Below are 17,325 nucleotides of genomic sequence, written 5' to 3'. Positions count from 1 at the left end.
GAGCCTGCAGCTAATTGCAACATTAAATTTCTCTGATGGAAGTCACTTTTTCTGGTAGCTATTACTTCGGCTCAAAGGATATCTGTGCTCCAGGCCTAATGTATGAAGTGTCCATATATGGTTTTTCATAAGGACAGAGTATTGCTTCAGACTAACACTTCTTTCTTACCTAAAGTGATTTCAGAATTTACCATGAATCAGACTATTGATTTACCTGTGTTCTTCCCTAATTTTACAAATAAAGAGGAGTATTGTCTTCATTTATTGGATGTCCACAGACAATTACGGTTTTATTTAGACAGGACAAAATCTTTCAGGAAATCCAACCAGCTCTTTGTTTCTTAATCTGGACGTAAAGCAGGAAGAGCTGTTTCTAAGGTTCTACTGTCAAAGTGGTTGAGGGATTCTTAATGCTTCGTCTACCATCACAACAATTTGCCTTTGCCTAACAAAATTAAACGCATTCAACAAGATCTATGGTAACTTCAGTGGCTTTCCGTTCTAGAGCTACCATGGACGATATTTGTGCAGCAGGAACGTGGGCTACCCTGCACACCTTTATTTCTCCTTACAAATTGGATTTGGTCTCCAGGGGGCGAGCTGCCTTTGCCTCAATGGGGTTCAGGAATATTCTTCCATAGGGCCTCCCAGGAAACAAGGTAGCTAGGGACTATGTCCCATCAGTAAGGAATGAATGAAGATTAACAACATCAGATAAAGAAGTTATATCTTACCATAACATTCCATCTGTGTTGCTCATCTTCATTCATTCATTACGTCCCTCCCACCGTCCCCCTCCAGTAGGCTCCTGGAGGTTCTGGATGTGGTCCTTTATCCTGTGTAGGGTATTCTTCTCAGAGAAAGCCTCCACTTTTATATCTATTAGTGCAAACTCGATCTGAGGTAATGGGGGAGAGAGGCACTATGGATAGTCTTAGCACGAGAGTGTTGGCTGACGCGAGCTCAGTATATTGGCCGAGTTGGAACAGAAGATCGGTTTCAAGTCCCCATCAGTAATGAATTAATGAAAATGAACAACACAGATGGAACGTTATGGTAAGACATAACTTCTTTTTAAATAGGTCCAGTATGAATAATCATATCTCGTTTAATTGATACATGATTGTCTGAACCCAAAACATTTAAAATCTTGGGAGGGTGCTAGCCAAAATAGTGATACTCCCAAGGTCACAAAACATAAAAAAGTTTGTTTTGTTTTTTTTTTTTTTGCAGCAAGGCAAGTCTCCTTGTACTTCCCAACGTGGGGGAGGGATTTCCCACATCCCCAAACTGTATATAAACCAACTCTGACATTGGACAAAATCAGAGACGAGGAAGAAAGTGAAGAAGGTGCAACATTCACTTTTTCCATCATCTCGGCATTTTGTTACGAACACAGGATGCTGGCAATCTTTTAGGTTTGATATTCTGAGGGTCAGATATTTGGCAACAAACAATAGGGCTCCCCAATTCCACTCTTATGGACTTTCACATAGATCAACAGTGAAGCTTACTGAGACATTTTGCCCTTAGCTGTACAGAGTTTTCCTCCAATAAGAGAAACAATTTGCATGTCTTTACTTTTTATGTAATGCCAGCCCAGACTAGAGATGTTCTAGGCATGCACTTCATTCTTTGCCTAGTACAGTAGTCAAATACCATTCCTTTACAGAAAGTAAATGTAATACAGCTTGTTAGACTATCACAGTGTCTTACATGCAGGAAACAGTACATCACTTTTTTGTACTGCTTTTCATAGAGCTATACCTAGACCCGTGGCTACACAGTATACCTATAAATGTTACTCCACACTCCTGTATTTACACATGCACATAGAAAAGGGCATTTGTTAGGACGTTTTGCCTTTTTAAGAATTTTTTTTATGGTAAGTAAGATCTTCCTAGTGAGAAAAAAAAATCAATTTATAGAGAAAGATGTATGATTTTCATCTGGTATGATGCTAAGTTGGTGCAACTATGTCCCTGACATGAAAACATATTCTGTCCATAAACAGAGATGATATACTTACAGAATATGAATAGAATGCAATGTGACAGCCTAACATTTTGTAATGCCATGTTATCTGTTGGTGTTACCTAGCAATACAGGGGTGTATTTCTGAATGATTTGACATTTTCTAATGTTTTTTGGGCAGCATATTTAACTATTGAGCTATAATCTATATTTAGGTTGTATTTTTAGCGGGAAGTACAACAGAAAAGACACATCTTCAATTTGCTTATTCTAATTCTCAGTATTTTCCTATCTGAACGTTTCCAGAAGAAATGATTGATATCTCTTTCTTGAAGATCTGCTGTTATTGTGAGTATTTTGCACAGTAACGCTTCTTTTATTGAACATTCATGCATTTGTTTATTTTCCAATACCAACTTTATCCTTTTCAGGGATCCTCTAGTACTGGATCCTATTCCATCACTCAAAAGTTGAAAGGCAAAGAACCAGTCCTAGCGAGACAACAGTTCACTGAATAATGCATGCGCGAGCACACACACACACACACACACACACACACACACACAGAACCACCACCACCACATGTACACCAGTGGACTATATAGACAGACTTGCCAGTTACCTATCGGTGTGTTCTTGTGACATGAGAAGAAACAGAAGACCTCAGCAAATCCCTTGCAGATAACAAGAATGATTTGAAGACCCCAGACAGAAAGTATGTCAGCCACGAGTCATATCACAGAACTATAAGTGCTACATATGGTAAGGCAGCAGTGCTAAGTGCTGCTCCACTGTGTCACCCCTTACTTCAGATATTACATTCCTACTGAATGCTGCCTTTATTCATAGGTGTAACTTTTGCTATAGTTACTGAACTGTCCTCATTAAACTAAGGGGTCCTTTGCAACCATCCTGCAGTCTTCTACAATATTTTCTCACAAGTCTAGCTCATTCATTTTGTTTTTCTTACATTTTTGACAGTTTGCTGAAACACAATAATTGTTTTTTGAGCTACTTACAACAAAGGAATTTTGAAATAAAAAAAAATTTTGATTCAACATATTTCAGATGTATGCACTTATTCTTTACTAACAGAAATTAACTGAAGAAAAAACTGTATTAGTATTTACTTGTCTCTTTCAGTCTACTATATATAGCTATCTAATCTTTGTCAAATGCGTAGCCCACTAGATTGCAAAGTATGTTTAGTAACAGTAATGCAGAGATAAATAAAAATTAGATCCCATTGTTTGTTACCTAGATAATGACTTATTGGGTACATCGTTGACTTGGTTATGCAACTTCTTTAAATAGTACAATATGCATGTTGTAAAAGGTAACTTTCAAATCCATAAGACACAGCTGTTTTGCAGCTTATTGTATTAACTTTCAACAGAAATCAGACTTTGTTTCTGATCTGCAGTAAAATACAGTTTTCTTTTTTCTGCTTTTTGACAGTATATCCTTTTTTCCTAATTTCCAAATATTTATGCAGTTTTAGGCATGTTTATATCTAGCTTTTCCTGCTACATTTTGAAACCATCCAGTTTGCCAGTAGTTTGCACTTGACATTCCGTCTTCTTTCTTCAGACTCACAGTAATTTCTTATAGGTATCAGTTTTCCCATAATCATCTCACATTATGAGATGTTCTTCACTTGTAATTCTGTTATTGTCATAAACAGACAGAATATTTCTGTCATAGTTTTGAACTTCCTTCTGTTTCAGTTGTTATGTGCCATTGTGCTCACTTCTAGTTTCTCGGTATTTATTTTGTATTTCTTCACTACAGCTAATGCAAATAACTACAGTTCAAATTCCTTTCCTTTTTCTCAATTATGCAACTTTTAGATATTTTTTATGAATTTCAGAAGCTTAATTTTGTCATGTCTATTTTTTTCTTTTTACAGGTGAGTACAACTACCTGGGGACAGTACTTCGTCAAGCAGATATTGAACCGATGCCTTCTCTCTCAGATGTTAGACAGCTTATTGCATTGTATGGAATTTTGCCATTAGGTAAGCCTTTTAAATACTGTGACACTTTTTTGTTTTTATCACTCCAAGATAAACAAATTAAGTATCAGTATACTAGCCTTTCCTCTGTCTGCTTTCAGCAACATTTAACTTCTTAAAAACTGCTCCCTGGGTCATGAGAACAACCAAAATAAGACATGTATTACAACTTTCGGTTCCTGTCCATTTCCATCTCATAGAAATGAACTGTAGATGAACCTGCCAAATGAATCAAAGGAACTTACAACTTCTAAACATCTCATCAAAAGGTCATTCACATCATAAACCTAAACCAGCCTGAAAGAGCAGAAGCCAAAATTCCACTCTCTATCCACCATTCTTACTTCCGTACTGTGAAAATCATGATGTAAACACTGTCCCTAAATAAGTATTGCTTGTCATACATGATGATGCTCTACTGTTATATATTGACATCTAAGCTGCTTCGTTTTAGTTAACCTTTAAAGGGATAGTAGATATAATGAAATAATGCTTTGTGTCAACTGGAAATTTCAAATGACAATAGTTTGTTATTTTCTAAGTTAAACAGTTTACATTGTCATTGTTTTAGGTCACCATATGCTCAGTTTTATAGATAACACTTGTTCTTCTCGTCTTCCAGTTTTAAAAACAATTTTTATCACTTTTATCTCAAATTAGAATTTTAACATAGTGAATCTTATTGCATTATTTAACTGATCCTGTCAGACAATATGGTCAGATTTAATGCGTTTCAAGATTATTAATGGGCCAGCTGTACCTCAGTCTAGTTTATAAAACTATTTTTATCAAAATTACACAGCAGCTTAAGCATTATATTATTTCCGAGGCACAATGTCAGCATTATAAGTGCAATATGATATTTCAAGGAATAGTTTAGTGGCATACTGAAGCACAAACAGCTGGAAAGGCACTCTGAGTGAGTACCACATTCCTTATTACATAGGATGTAACCTAATTAGGTCATAAATTCCACTTCAACATGTGCTACTCATTACTTATTGTATAGTACACTTTCACGTTTCATGCTTATGCCTTTACCCTATTTGTATCAAGACATCACAGAGGCATCCCATTCTATGTATGCAGGCCAGTGTCACATGGGCTCTTCAGAGAAGCACTATCAGCTTTTATCTTCCAACACATGTCATCCTGTATTACACGATCATCAGGTAAAAACTAAGGAAAATTATAGTTTATTGGACTTTAGTTTGTGAGGTATTGTATTTTGTTCACTTTTAACTGCATGTGGTCCAGGAGGAATGGCTACTTCTTTTCATCTGTGACCCAGGAGCTATGACTTTCATAGGGTAACACACCACATGCATAGAAATAGAGAAAATAAAACCCAGGATAACAGGATAAAACTCATTAGCAGCTCGTAGCCTTAATCCTGTATGCTATGCTGCCAAAGGTTGTGTTCGCATTAGTAATGCTTGGTTACACAAGTATGAATTATTAACTGTGCTGTTGAGCCCTGTATTTTTCTAAGACTATTCATGGTCACTGCCTGCACTGTCTCAGATGATCTTACTTCACATGCCTAGATTATCCCATCCAGGCTTTACATAACATTTTGAAGGACGCTAAGCTGCCACTGTTGTGGGGTAGTTCTGCAAAGGGTTAGTTGAGAAAAGAATATTGTCTGCATTATATCAGTCTGATGTGTAGAAAGCAGATTTCTTTGCCACTTTTGCCTACTTTAATTCCTGCAGACTTCTTTATTGTATCCACATTTTCCTTGTAATATGTAAATTGTATTTCTTCTGTAAAGGAAAAATACAAGTATCTCAGTATTGCCAAATGCTGGGATTTCATGTGTAAATTCTGTCATTGTTATTTGTTGGTGCTGAAATACATGTTGTAGAACTGCATGGAGTTACTGTTCATATCATTTTGGTATTGATTCTAATGGGCCTGTGGTCCACATTGTCACTGGAAAGGGTTCTTGGACCAGCTCCACTTACCCAGGTAACAAATGCTCAGTTAAAAAAAATAAATAAATAATTTATAAATTGGTGATTCACTAAAGTTCATTGGATCAGTACAGCCTCAGACTTTAAAGTCATTCTCCTCTACACGGCCTCTCCAATGTACCTAAGATAACTCTCCTTCATTAGTTGGTAATGTGTTATCATTAAGGTTGTCATATTTAAGATACTTAACAGTTCTTTTTCAAAAACATGCCATTACATTTTATTAGCATTTTTAAAGCATACAAATTCCAGACTTTGTGCAATTCTAATACATGCTGCACTTCTTTGTTATTCTTCACTAGCAGGTGGCCAGCTTGTACCAGCTAATGTTCAGGTCTGTAGTTTAATCTTATTTAACATCTGGATTTAGCCCAAAACTAGAGATAACAATCTCAATGCAATTTAACTTCTAAAAAACATCCAGTTATAACACCCTTAATAGAAAAAACATCACAACCTCTATGTAGCCAGCAATAGTTTAGCCAGTGCTGTCTGAATCCATTTCCTGTATACTGATACTGCTCTTACCAGCAACCCCTGCAGGACTGCCAGAACTTTATAGTTTGTTGGATTTTTTTTATTTTTGCAGTCTGTATATTCAACTCTTCTGATTTATCAGTTGAGAGTAGAGCAACCATTTGCTTAACTAAAATGATTCTTTTATTGTACCTAAATGTGTTCAGTTTCATAACTTTCATATTTTTCATAATGTCATATACCTTTTCTATGTTAAAGTGGGCATTCTGATTTCAATTTTCATGTTAGTGCTTTGTTAGACACTAGCATTATTACCCTAAATATGGTTTTGCACTGATTTGGCTATTCCAGGATTCCTTCCCACTCTAACAAAAAATTATTTTGTGTTAGGATAAACGCTTCATCTAACAACTTTTGACATATACCCTGAAGTCACCCTTTGAGCTGAGTTAACTTTGGATAAGACCAAATAAATATGTTCAAAATCACCTACCACCTGTAACCTACAATTCCACCACCTGTTCTATGCCTGCAGAAACACTGTATTTATTATTTCTGGGGTGTAGGACTATTTGCACAAACTCTTCCATGCAACTAATCTAAATCTACTGGACTTGCCAGCATATTTGGGGTCTGTTATATATCTTGGTGCTGTTCCATTGTATATCCCCTTCCTAACCTTGTCCCCCAATCTGTTTTTAATTTCCCCCCTTGAGTCTGGTAATTATTATGAAGTGCTTTATACAACCTACCTACCAGTCTTCTATGGTGTACCTCAGGTATCCCCGACTCTGGAAGCAATTTGACTAGTTCTGGTTGTACTAGCTGTGTTTGTCTCTTCCTTTCTATCCATCTCAGTTTAGCTACTAACCCCTGAAACTGGATGAAGACATCCTGCTGTAATTCAAACCCTTCTCCTGCTACCTCTAAAGTAATTATTCTCTCCCAATCTCTTAACAGTTCTTTTCCTTTCTAGACTATGAACTAGCCACATCCTCTCTTTGACTGCTAAGCTCAGAAATCCCTATAAGGAATATCTCTGTCTTCAATGGCCTTATTGTCTTTTGTCATTGTAAATGTTTGAATCATCTTGTATAAATATGCTACTCCATTATTCTCCAAGTTCAGCTTATGAATTTGTGACCATATCTACAGTTTCAAGATTTTCTGCATATTTTCTCTGTGTCAACATCTGATGTTTTCATTTTGCTGTATACTGATATGATTGTGATAAATGTACTAATCTCATCTGCATCACTTTATACTAGACTTGTAGATTTGCATTCCTAGCCTTCATAGTATACTAGCAAATTCATTTCTCCCACCTCACTCTTGAAATTCATTTTCCCCACCTCACTCTTGACATTTTCCCATCCTTCAAAAATGTGTTCACTTCCTTCTGAAACTTGTCCCAAAGCATGTTTTCTGTTTGACAGAAAGAAGCCTGCCAAAACATTTTGTGTAGATTTTTTTCAAACTAAGAACTTATCATTTTCTATTTTTTTTTTATTTTTACATGTATTACACTTTAGCTCAGCTCAGGTCTCCTTTGCTGCCTTTTGTACTTCTTATATTATCCCCATTCCTCTATATATATATATATATATATATATATATATATATATATATATATATATATATGCTGCGGTAGCGTTGTCGCCTCACACTAAGACGTTGTCCTGTTCGATTCTCAGCTAGAGCGTCTTCTGTGTGGAGACATGTGTGAATGGGCATACCTTCATTGAAGGTTGTGTGTCAGGGCTGGCAACTCGGCACGTAAAAATCTACTGCCAATCATTAGCGGACCGGAGTTCCGCTGTGGCGACCCCTAATCAGGAAAAGCTGAAAGACACAACAACAATATATATATATATATATATATATATATATATATATATATATATATATATATATTTTTTTTTATTATGTGTATATATACATATATGTATATATATATATATATATATATATATATATATATATATATATATATAATTAGTATTTAATGACCAGTTAGTTGAGCTGTAAACTAACCTTTTCAGCCACAACCAGGGCTCACAGAGCAGTAAACAGCGCAGTTAAATAATTAAATGCAGTTAAAGCAATAAATAATTCAGTATCGATATATATTGGTACATTTACATTGGTTTAATTTCTCCAAGTCTTTTGGGTTTCTAATACCATGACGGGAATAGAACCATCCCCATTCCTAAGTCAAAGTATGATTAAAATTCATGACATTAGTATTGTTTCAATCTTTGATGTTAGCACCTGCAATGTGCCCTGAACTGACTCCTTCTGCAGTTCATACAGAGTTACATGTATTGGCAACATATCTAAATACGACTGTAATTTTTTTTTTATGAGACCCATTGCTCCTACTACTATTAGAATTGTCTGGGTATCCTTCCATATCATTCTTGTTTCTGCCTGCAAATCCTGGTATTTTCTGACTTTGTGTCTCTGTGCATAAGACACTGTAATCACTGGGTGTAGCAGTTTCAGTATTCAATGCTACTTTTGTCTTCTTTTTGTGGACTACTATATCTGGTTTTCTAGCATCTATTTTTTGAAATGTTAGTAATGGGTGATCACATGTGATATAAACTTCATCATTTTCTATAATGCTTTGTGGATCATGTATCCAATGCCTCTCAGCTACTTCAACATTTAATGTTTGCACAATCCCAAATGCAACACGCTTACCACATTATTATGTCTTTCAGTGTACAGGCTTTTTGTCATTAGTGTATCACACCCATCAACAAGATGTGTGACTGTTTCCCATTCTGTTTTACAAAACCTGCATTTGTCTATTTCTCCCACATGTTCAATGGACTTTGTACACCAGTGTGTGTGTAGTCCACTATCCTGGGACGCCAATATTAACCTTTCATCTTTTAGTTTAAATTCACCTCTCTTAACCATTCCTGTATTAGATCCTGATCAAGATGAGGTTGTTCCAGGAGTTTTCTGTACTTGAAACTATATTTTTGCATTTTCTACATTTCTTGCCTTCTCATCTGTTCCTTCATCTTATATTCTTTCTTTTGATTTTTTTGGGCAAATTCAGTTGCTGCCTGATTTTTATCTACTTCTGGTTTTATTTCTATTCCTGCTTGACACTGCTATACTTCTGCTAAACAAAGCAGGGAAGTCATCTTAAACTTGTTCTCCTTATGTTTTAAAACTTTCACTGTATTTGGATCTTGTGAGGTCAGCAGAAATGTATGCAGTCCTATGACTGCAAATTTATACGTGTAATCAATTTCAAGGAGTCCCATACCTCCTTCAGAATGGGGAATATATAATCTTGGTAAACACTGATTTTTTATAAATCATTTGATAAACATTAAGCATTTTTCTTTTTTTCCTGTCCAACTGATCCAATATCTTTTGAGAACATTCAGTCAACCCAAAACTGTAAGTTAGAACAAGAAGAGCAAATTGTTTTATAGCTTGAACTTTGTTCCTAGATGTCAAAGCTGTTTTCAGTATTAATTTTAGTCTTCTAAAATATTCCTTACCAAGATTTATTCACATTTGTTCATGTTTTATTGCTGCTCTTTCATCAATTCATAAATATTTATACACTCCCTCCTGCTCAAGTTCTTTTCTATCACATTCCCGCCCCACACTAATATTTTCATGGTGCTGCAGCTTTCCTGCTTTAAAGGCTGCTTTTGCACATTTTATCAACACCAAATAACATTCTTATATCATCTGGATGCATTTTTGACCTCTTGCAGTCGTGGTTTCAGTTCCCCATCTGATAAACTATACAGTTTAAAATCATCCATAAAAAGAAGATGAGAAGTCTTTCCACTTATTGTTTTCTGAGAGTCAAATATCCCCACTTTGAAATGTTAACCCTGGGATAATAATTTGTCCTTTATCATAGCTTAGCTGCAGAGTAGTTTCCCACTGTTTCATTCTCACTGTAATGTAATCACTCAATGTAGGGTGTATCTTACACATTTGTAAGCATTCTTTTGTCCATGAACGTGGGATGCTGTCAAATGCGTTTTTATAGTCAGTCCAAGCCATACTTAGATTCTACCACTTTTTACAATTCTCCATTTTGACTTTATTTAACAGCAATTGATCCTTTGTTACATATGACTTTCTTTTGTTACCCTTTTGTTCTATTGCCATGATTTGAGTTTTCTTCTAAATGACTATAAACTCTGTCGGCATCAATTCCATTGTGTAGTTTATACATTGTTGGAAGGCAAGTTATTGGTCTATAGTTTTTAGGATATCTAGCAGGTTCAGTCTTAAGGAGGAGTATCATTTTTCCTGTTATTAATCATGTTTAAAATATATGTTTGGGATGTGCATATAAATAGTTCTTACTCATGGCTAAATCTTTATGTAAGGATATTAATATTTTTAGCTAGAAGATAGGTACTGCATCTGGGCCTAGTGTTTTCCAATTAGGAGCTTTTCTTAATTCTGTTTCAATTCATCTGACCAATATGTCATCCTGTTTCATATCCTGTACACTTGAACTTCTTATTCTTTCTTTTGGTTCTTCTATCCATTCAGCACCTTTGTTATGTTCCACAGGATTTTCATAGGTATTTCTCCAAAATGTGTCTATTTCTTCTTTGTTTGTTGGTGTTTGTATTCCTGTTTCCCGGAACTCTCTAAAACTTTCTTGGGTCATCAATAAATTGCTTATTGTGTAGTTTTTCTATATATTTATCTGCATATCGTTTAAGTTTTTCTGCTTCTTCTGATATCTTTAGCTTATTATTTGCAATAGTGTATGAAAGTCCTCGATCTGTTCTGATACTGCACATTGCTTTTATTATGTCTATCTTTCTGAGTATTTTTGTTGACCTATTCCCACTTCTGCACTCTTCTAACTGTGGCACTTCTTGTCTTAAGTACTTTATAGTTTTCTCTATTCGATACTTCCATGATGGCATTTGATTTCTCCTCTTCCTGTCCCTTACTACCCTGTGTTGTTGTGATAAGACTTTATTTGGTATTAATTTAGCTGCGCACTGATACAACCTGTTTTCTTCTGTTATATTGCATGAATCTCTGTGAGCAGTTCTAATTATTGTGCTCATTTGTTTTATCAAACTTCTAACATTTTGATTCTTATTGACTTTCTGTAATCTATTTCTTTCATTGATCTTAATATGTCTGTCTTTGTTAAATCAAACAATTCTTCCCTTAGATAATTTTCATCTAAACTAAGGGCACATTGTTTGTTCTATTTTTTTTTTTAATTTTCACATATCTTTGACTTTAGCTCACCTCAGGTCTCCTTTGTTGCCTTCTATACTTCTTACATTATCCATACCAGTTTACATCAGTTTGACAATCATCACAGCATAGTAGATAAAAGTCTGTAGTATCAGGCAGAATATCAACATTACTAATTTCAGTAATAAAGAGCTACAAATACAGTGCCTAAGATGTGTTACATGCATAGAGAATTAACTTTCAGTATGAATACGTGTGGGCCAAAGCTGTAGGCTGACAAAGTTGTTAACCATTGTCTCTAAAGCAATTGTAAGTGGATTTAGAGTGGGGATGATCTTTCAGTACTTTCTTGAAACCTTTGATGGAGTTCTGCTTTTTACATTCTGTAGATAAGTGGTTCCGAGTTGCAGGTCCCCACCCACAGAAAGTTATTTTATGCAGTAATGTTTTGAATCTTGTGTGAGACTTTCTCACTTCATATGTACTGTCAAGAATAGGAAGTTTTATTTTTTAGAGGTTGGCGGTAACCTTGTTTTAAAACTTGGAAAATTAGTGAGCTTAAGTGAAAGGTAGCCCCATTAGTCACTGAAAGACAGTTAGCATTTTTAAGCAAATTACAGTGGTGGCGTAAAGGGTCAGCAAGGAGGATAAACGTACAGATGTTTTCTACATATACTTCATTTTGAAGTTACTCTATAGATAGGAGCATTGCTTTATTAGTCGGAAAGTGGTAACATAATTAATTGCTATTGTTTTAGTCTTATCTTTATTTTATTCTTTATCTTGGCAAGTCTTGAAATTCAGAATTCTTCTAAATCTTGTTCTGGAATTGTATTGTACAGTATTGAATTATCAACAAACAATGCAGTTCCTATTTATCCCATCAGTCTGATTCCACTTGTGGGATACAGCCACTTACTTCATCTAGTCTAGCAAAGCTTGCTGTTGCTCCTAGCCTCAAGCTCCTTCAAAACTCCTGTAATGTATCTGTCATTAACCGTACCCTACATCTCATTTGCCACATTTCAAGAATAGATGTGATCCTCTACCCACAACAACGTGCTGCAATTATTTTCATCTTTTTCACTTATATTAGCTAATTTTAAGGGAATTCATAGCCTTATTATTGTTAAGGCATTTCCTTAGTTTTAGCTTCCCTTACTTAAAGGAAAACTCTACCTTAGAACTCAAAAAAACATGTTTTTTTTTCAATGTCTTTGTTTTCTGAGCTATTTTAATGCTTCAAATGTGTTTCCCACAATATGGTGGAAGATGGGATATGCCTTGGTAACATGATCTTGTTTTCTTGCTTTCATTCCTTCTTCCCAGAATACATTTCAAGTCCTCTTTATATGAGTCATGCTAGACATAAGGAAGTGGTGATGTTTTCTCATGCCACTAAGATAAAATAGCAGGATTGTGAAGCATTATCATCTAACACACTATCTGTAACAGAGCTACTTCTGTGTTTCCCTGATTGAGCCTCATTTATGTGTCTGTTATGCTTGTTCCATGCTATAAATAGCTGTTAGCTACTTCCAGAAAAAAAAGTAGGCAAGTAGCAGGCTTTTGCAAAGGGATTATTTTGTAGTTCTAAAAAAGTTGACAGACCTTCCCTCACACTCTCATGTTGAGGTGTGAAAACTCTCAGTACAGTAAATGATCCTTGCTGTATATGTATAGGTGACATGTACTGTAAAGTAAGTCTGTCTGCTCCTTGCCAATGCCTTCAGTAGAACTTTTTTCTCTATCATGAATGATGCAGAATTAAAATGTGCTTTACTAGTTCATGTTTATCTCCCATTTTTCTATGTTTTATTTATTTATAATTTGGTAACCAGGAAAGTGAACAGTCCAATGACCCTTTTCAGCCATGACTCTGGCTACATTGGGAAAGAAAATAACAAGTAATAAATGCACTTAGCAATACAAAGAAAAAAATACTGACATAAAGACATTAGCCAAGACTGCATGTGCAACACATACTGTAGCCAATGTGTGACAGTGAATAAGTAAAACATTAAACATGTACTAGAATGTATACATTAATAATGCTTAACTCTACTTTGTTAACTTAATTATAAATAACAAATGACATAACACTCATATAGGAGAAGTCACAGTGCTGTAATATGTTAGTGTTCTCTAAATGACCAGGAATCAACAAGTGAATGTTTTATGGCTTCACAAAAGAAAAGGATGGGGGGGATAATTTTATTTGCATCAATTCTGTTGTCCTAAGATAGCATGAAAACATACTAAACCTACACATTTTGGAATGGAACAACTATTGTAGTTGAGCCTAATAATTAGTATGGTGAGAAATATTTGTAACATGTACAGAGCAGGTGAAAGGAGGTTGAGTAGGATGATGACAATTAAATAATACATAGTTCCATGCATGCACCCTATCTGTGTGTGTATATATGTGTGTGCATCTGCAAATGTGTTATGTGCTGACACATGCATGCACATCCATATGTCAGTGCATGTGTGACTACTTACAAAAATAACTATTGCATATTTCTCTAGAGGTATTCAAACTGTACTGCATCCCTCATACTGTATTATACATGCTACATACATTTTTATACACACACACACACATATATATATATATATATATATATATATATATATATATATATATATATGAGTCTACCTGAGAGCACTGACAGTACGAAACGCTGACGACGAGAACACCGACAACGGAAATAACTGACAGTTCAAAATTCCGACGCTGAAATCACCAACATGTGAAATGAGCGAGACTGTGTAAGTATGCGATAGTGACAGACGTTAGGGTATGGGTAAGGTAAGTGTGCATTAGTGACGGACTTTAGGGTTAGGGTGCGGGTAAGGTAAGTGTGCAATAGTGACGGAGTTTAGGGTTAGGTTGCAGGTAAAGTAAGTGTGCAATAGTGATGGACTTTAGGGTTAGAGTGCGGGTAAGGTAAGTGTGTGATAGTGACGGACTTTTATGGTTAGGGTGCGGGTAATGTAAGTGTGCGATAGTGACGGACCTTAGGGTTAGGGTTTGGGTTAAGGTTAGTGCATAGATAGTTGTGTATGTAAGGTTTAGTGTGGGTTTGCAAGGTTTTTGGTGTGCTTGTGTTGAGTGTGTTGTGAGTCGGTGTTCAGTAATGTGGACTGTTGGTTTTGTGTGGTTTCGGTGTTTTGGTTGTCGGGTTTGTGGTGTGTCGGTGTAGTGTAGGGGATCCATATATATATATATATATATATATATATATATATATATATATATATATATATATATATATATATATATATCTGTGTGTGTTTATGTGTAGACACAACATTTCCATTTTGATGTGTTTGTAAAGGATATGAAGTACACACACAGGCATATAATCTATTTCTCTGTTATACATACACACATGCACACTCATATGCTTTTGCACATACATGTAAGATGTGTGCTACACACATGTACTTTGCAGATATATAAAGTGTCTATGTTAGATAACTGAAATTTCACTTACCCAAAATTTAGTTGAGCGAGACCAAAACTTTGAACGTTGAATTAACCGAACATTATCACCAGATTTTTACACAGAGAATGCTGGCAGTTGGCCAACATGGGAAAATGTGCTCTTTTCTCCACTGTAGTGCAATCTCAGATTTGGTATATATAGATAGGGGACATGTGGGGGCCATGGGGACATAGCCACCCACCTGGGTGAGTTTGACATGCTGCAGTGTATTCAAATGTTGAATGTTGGCCAACTGCCTACATTCTCTGTGTAAAAATCCAGTGATGTAAACGTTCAGTTCATTCAACTTTTGGAGTTTTTGTTTCGCTCAACTAAATTTTGGGTAAGTGAAATTTTTGTTATCTAACATGGACCCATATATATATATATATATATATATATATATATATATACATATATACATACACAAATAAACATATACACACGCACATGCTAGAGCACATACACATGCGCACTTACTGTATATATATATATATATATATATATATATATATATATATATATATATATATATATATATATATATATATATATATATATATATATATGTGTGTGTGTGTGTGTCCCTCTCTCTCTATAAATATATATATATATATATATATATATATATATATAGAGAGAGAGAGATGCACACAGGCAGACACAGTCAGATGTGCATTTAAACACAGTTAAGTACTTCAGATGCAAGGGCAGATAGTAAACATATGTTAAAGTTAATTCAGCTCTATATTATGGTTGCCGTTAATGGTCACATTTCCTTTGTGGACTAGAAAATGTTCATGCACTCTGCCATTGTAAGGACTTGACTCATAGTCAGTGGAAGTCACTTACCATGCATCTGTGTGCACCAAATATGAATCACCCTCTGAAAGAATGTCACAAATAAGCATAAAAGACCTTTTTTATGAACAGTACCAGTCCACCTAGTTTATAGGGTTGCCACCTGTCTCTGTTTCTGCAGTTCTGTACTGCTTTTGGGGCCTTCAGAATGGTAAATGTCTTGATACTTCACAAGAAAAAATATCTTCTGACTTTGCTCTAAATGTCAGATAAATCTTTGATACTACATTTAAGTTATGTTAACATATAAACTGTTATAAATAACCAACATTTAAATCTTAGCATTTCAGTACTGTGATGCCGCTTATGTAAATTTATCAGAAAAGGTGCCAACTGCCTATAACATGACTGATCTAATTGCTTTGTTTTGCTATGAAAGGGGAGTGTTAAGTTCTTTTCCTCTCTGCAATAAAAATAATGGAACAATTCCTCAGGTTTCTGTCTTTTTTTATTGCAGCTGCTGTGCTTCTGACATTAGCATAGTTAATTGTTCGTCTGAGATTGACAGCATTACCTGACAGGGTAAAGTACAGATTTTTCTGTATCTATAGTATGCCATGCAGGTGGAGATGAATTCCTCTGCAAAGTATGTGAGAAGTTGAGCTTAAAAAAGTTAGTGGGCTTTCCCTTCCTTTGACTCCAAGGCAAGGAAATGAAAGTTTTAAAAAGTACAGGCAGATTTATGGTACCTACACAATATCAAACCACGTTGTAGGGAGAAAAGAAACCTAAGGATTGAGTTAAACTGTAGAAGAGGGCAGAGTTTTCCTTTAAAAAAAAGTAAATTTGTCTAAGTGGAACTTACCATGAGAGTAGATGTTCAAATTTTCACGGCTGAAGTAGCCTTAGCTTTATGGGTTATATTCTGCCAAGCATATCACAACAGGCCAAGCTTCCAAATATTCATGGCACCTTCTATGCTCCCAAATTGTCCTGCATATCAGGCTGAGCTGAGCAAAAGAGAAGTTTGGGTGCAAAGCCCTTCAAAGCTTTCCTGCTAACAGAGAGAGGGAAGCTGAGCCCTGAAAGGACAATGCAAGGAAAAACAAATAAAATGTCCACACCCTGGCATAAAAAGTACACCAAAAAAAGAGCGATGGAGGAAGGAAGCAGCTACTGCAGCAGTAATCATTCGAGCATCTACTGTTATGGTAAGTTTACTAATAAAACTGTATTGTGTTCTTCATACTGATCACCACTGAGGTAGCCTTAACTATATGGGTTATATCCTGCAAAGGATATAACAACCAGCTGGCTTCCAAAGCTTCAGGGCATCTCCCATGTGCTCAGACTGTCAGGCATCTTGTGC

At 35.5% G+C, this 17,325-nt stretch overlaps 1 protein-coding gene across 1 annotated transcript in view; it reads left to right on the top strand.

Annotated features, from left to right (window-relative positions):
* LOC122792705 (dynein regulatory complex protein 11-like) overlaps nt 1–17,325 on the top strand; it is a 755,499-nt gene that overhangs the window by 83,456 nt on the left and 654,718 nt on the right. Inside the window, exon 3 of the mRNA XM_044060290.1 lies at nt 3,884–3,991. Coding sequence (XP_043916225.1) covers nt 3,884–3,991 — 108 coding nt within the window. The remainder of the gene's footprint in view (nt 1–3,883; nt 3,992–17,325) is intronic.

This window comes from Protopterus annectens, chromosome 2.part0 (assembly GCF_019279795.1).
Source record: "Protopterus annectens isolate FY-2018-M chromosome 2.part0, PAN1.0, whole genome shotgun sequence".
In the NCBI taxonomy this organism is placed as follows: domain Eukaryota; kingdom Metazoa; phylum Chordata; order Ceratodontiformes; family Protopteridae; genus Protopterus; species Protopterus annectens.
This window is presented reverse-complemented; position numbering and strand designations above follow the sequence as displayed.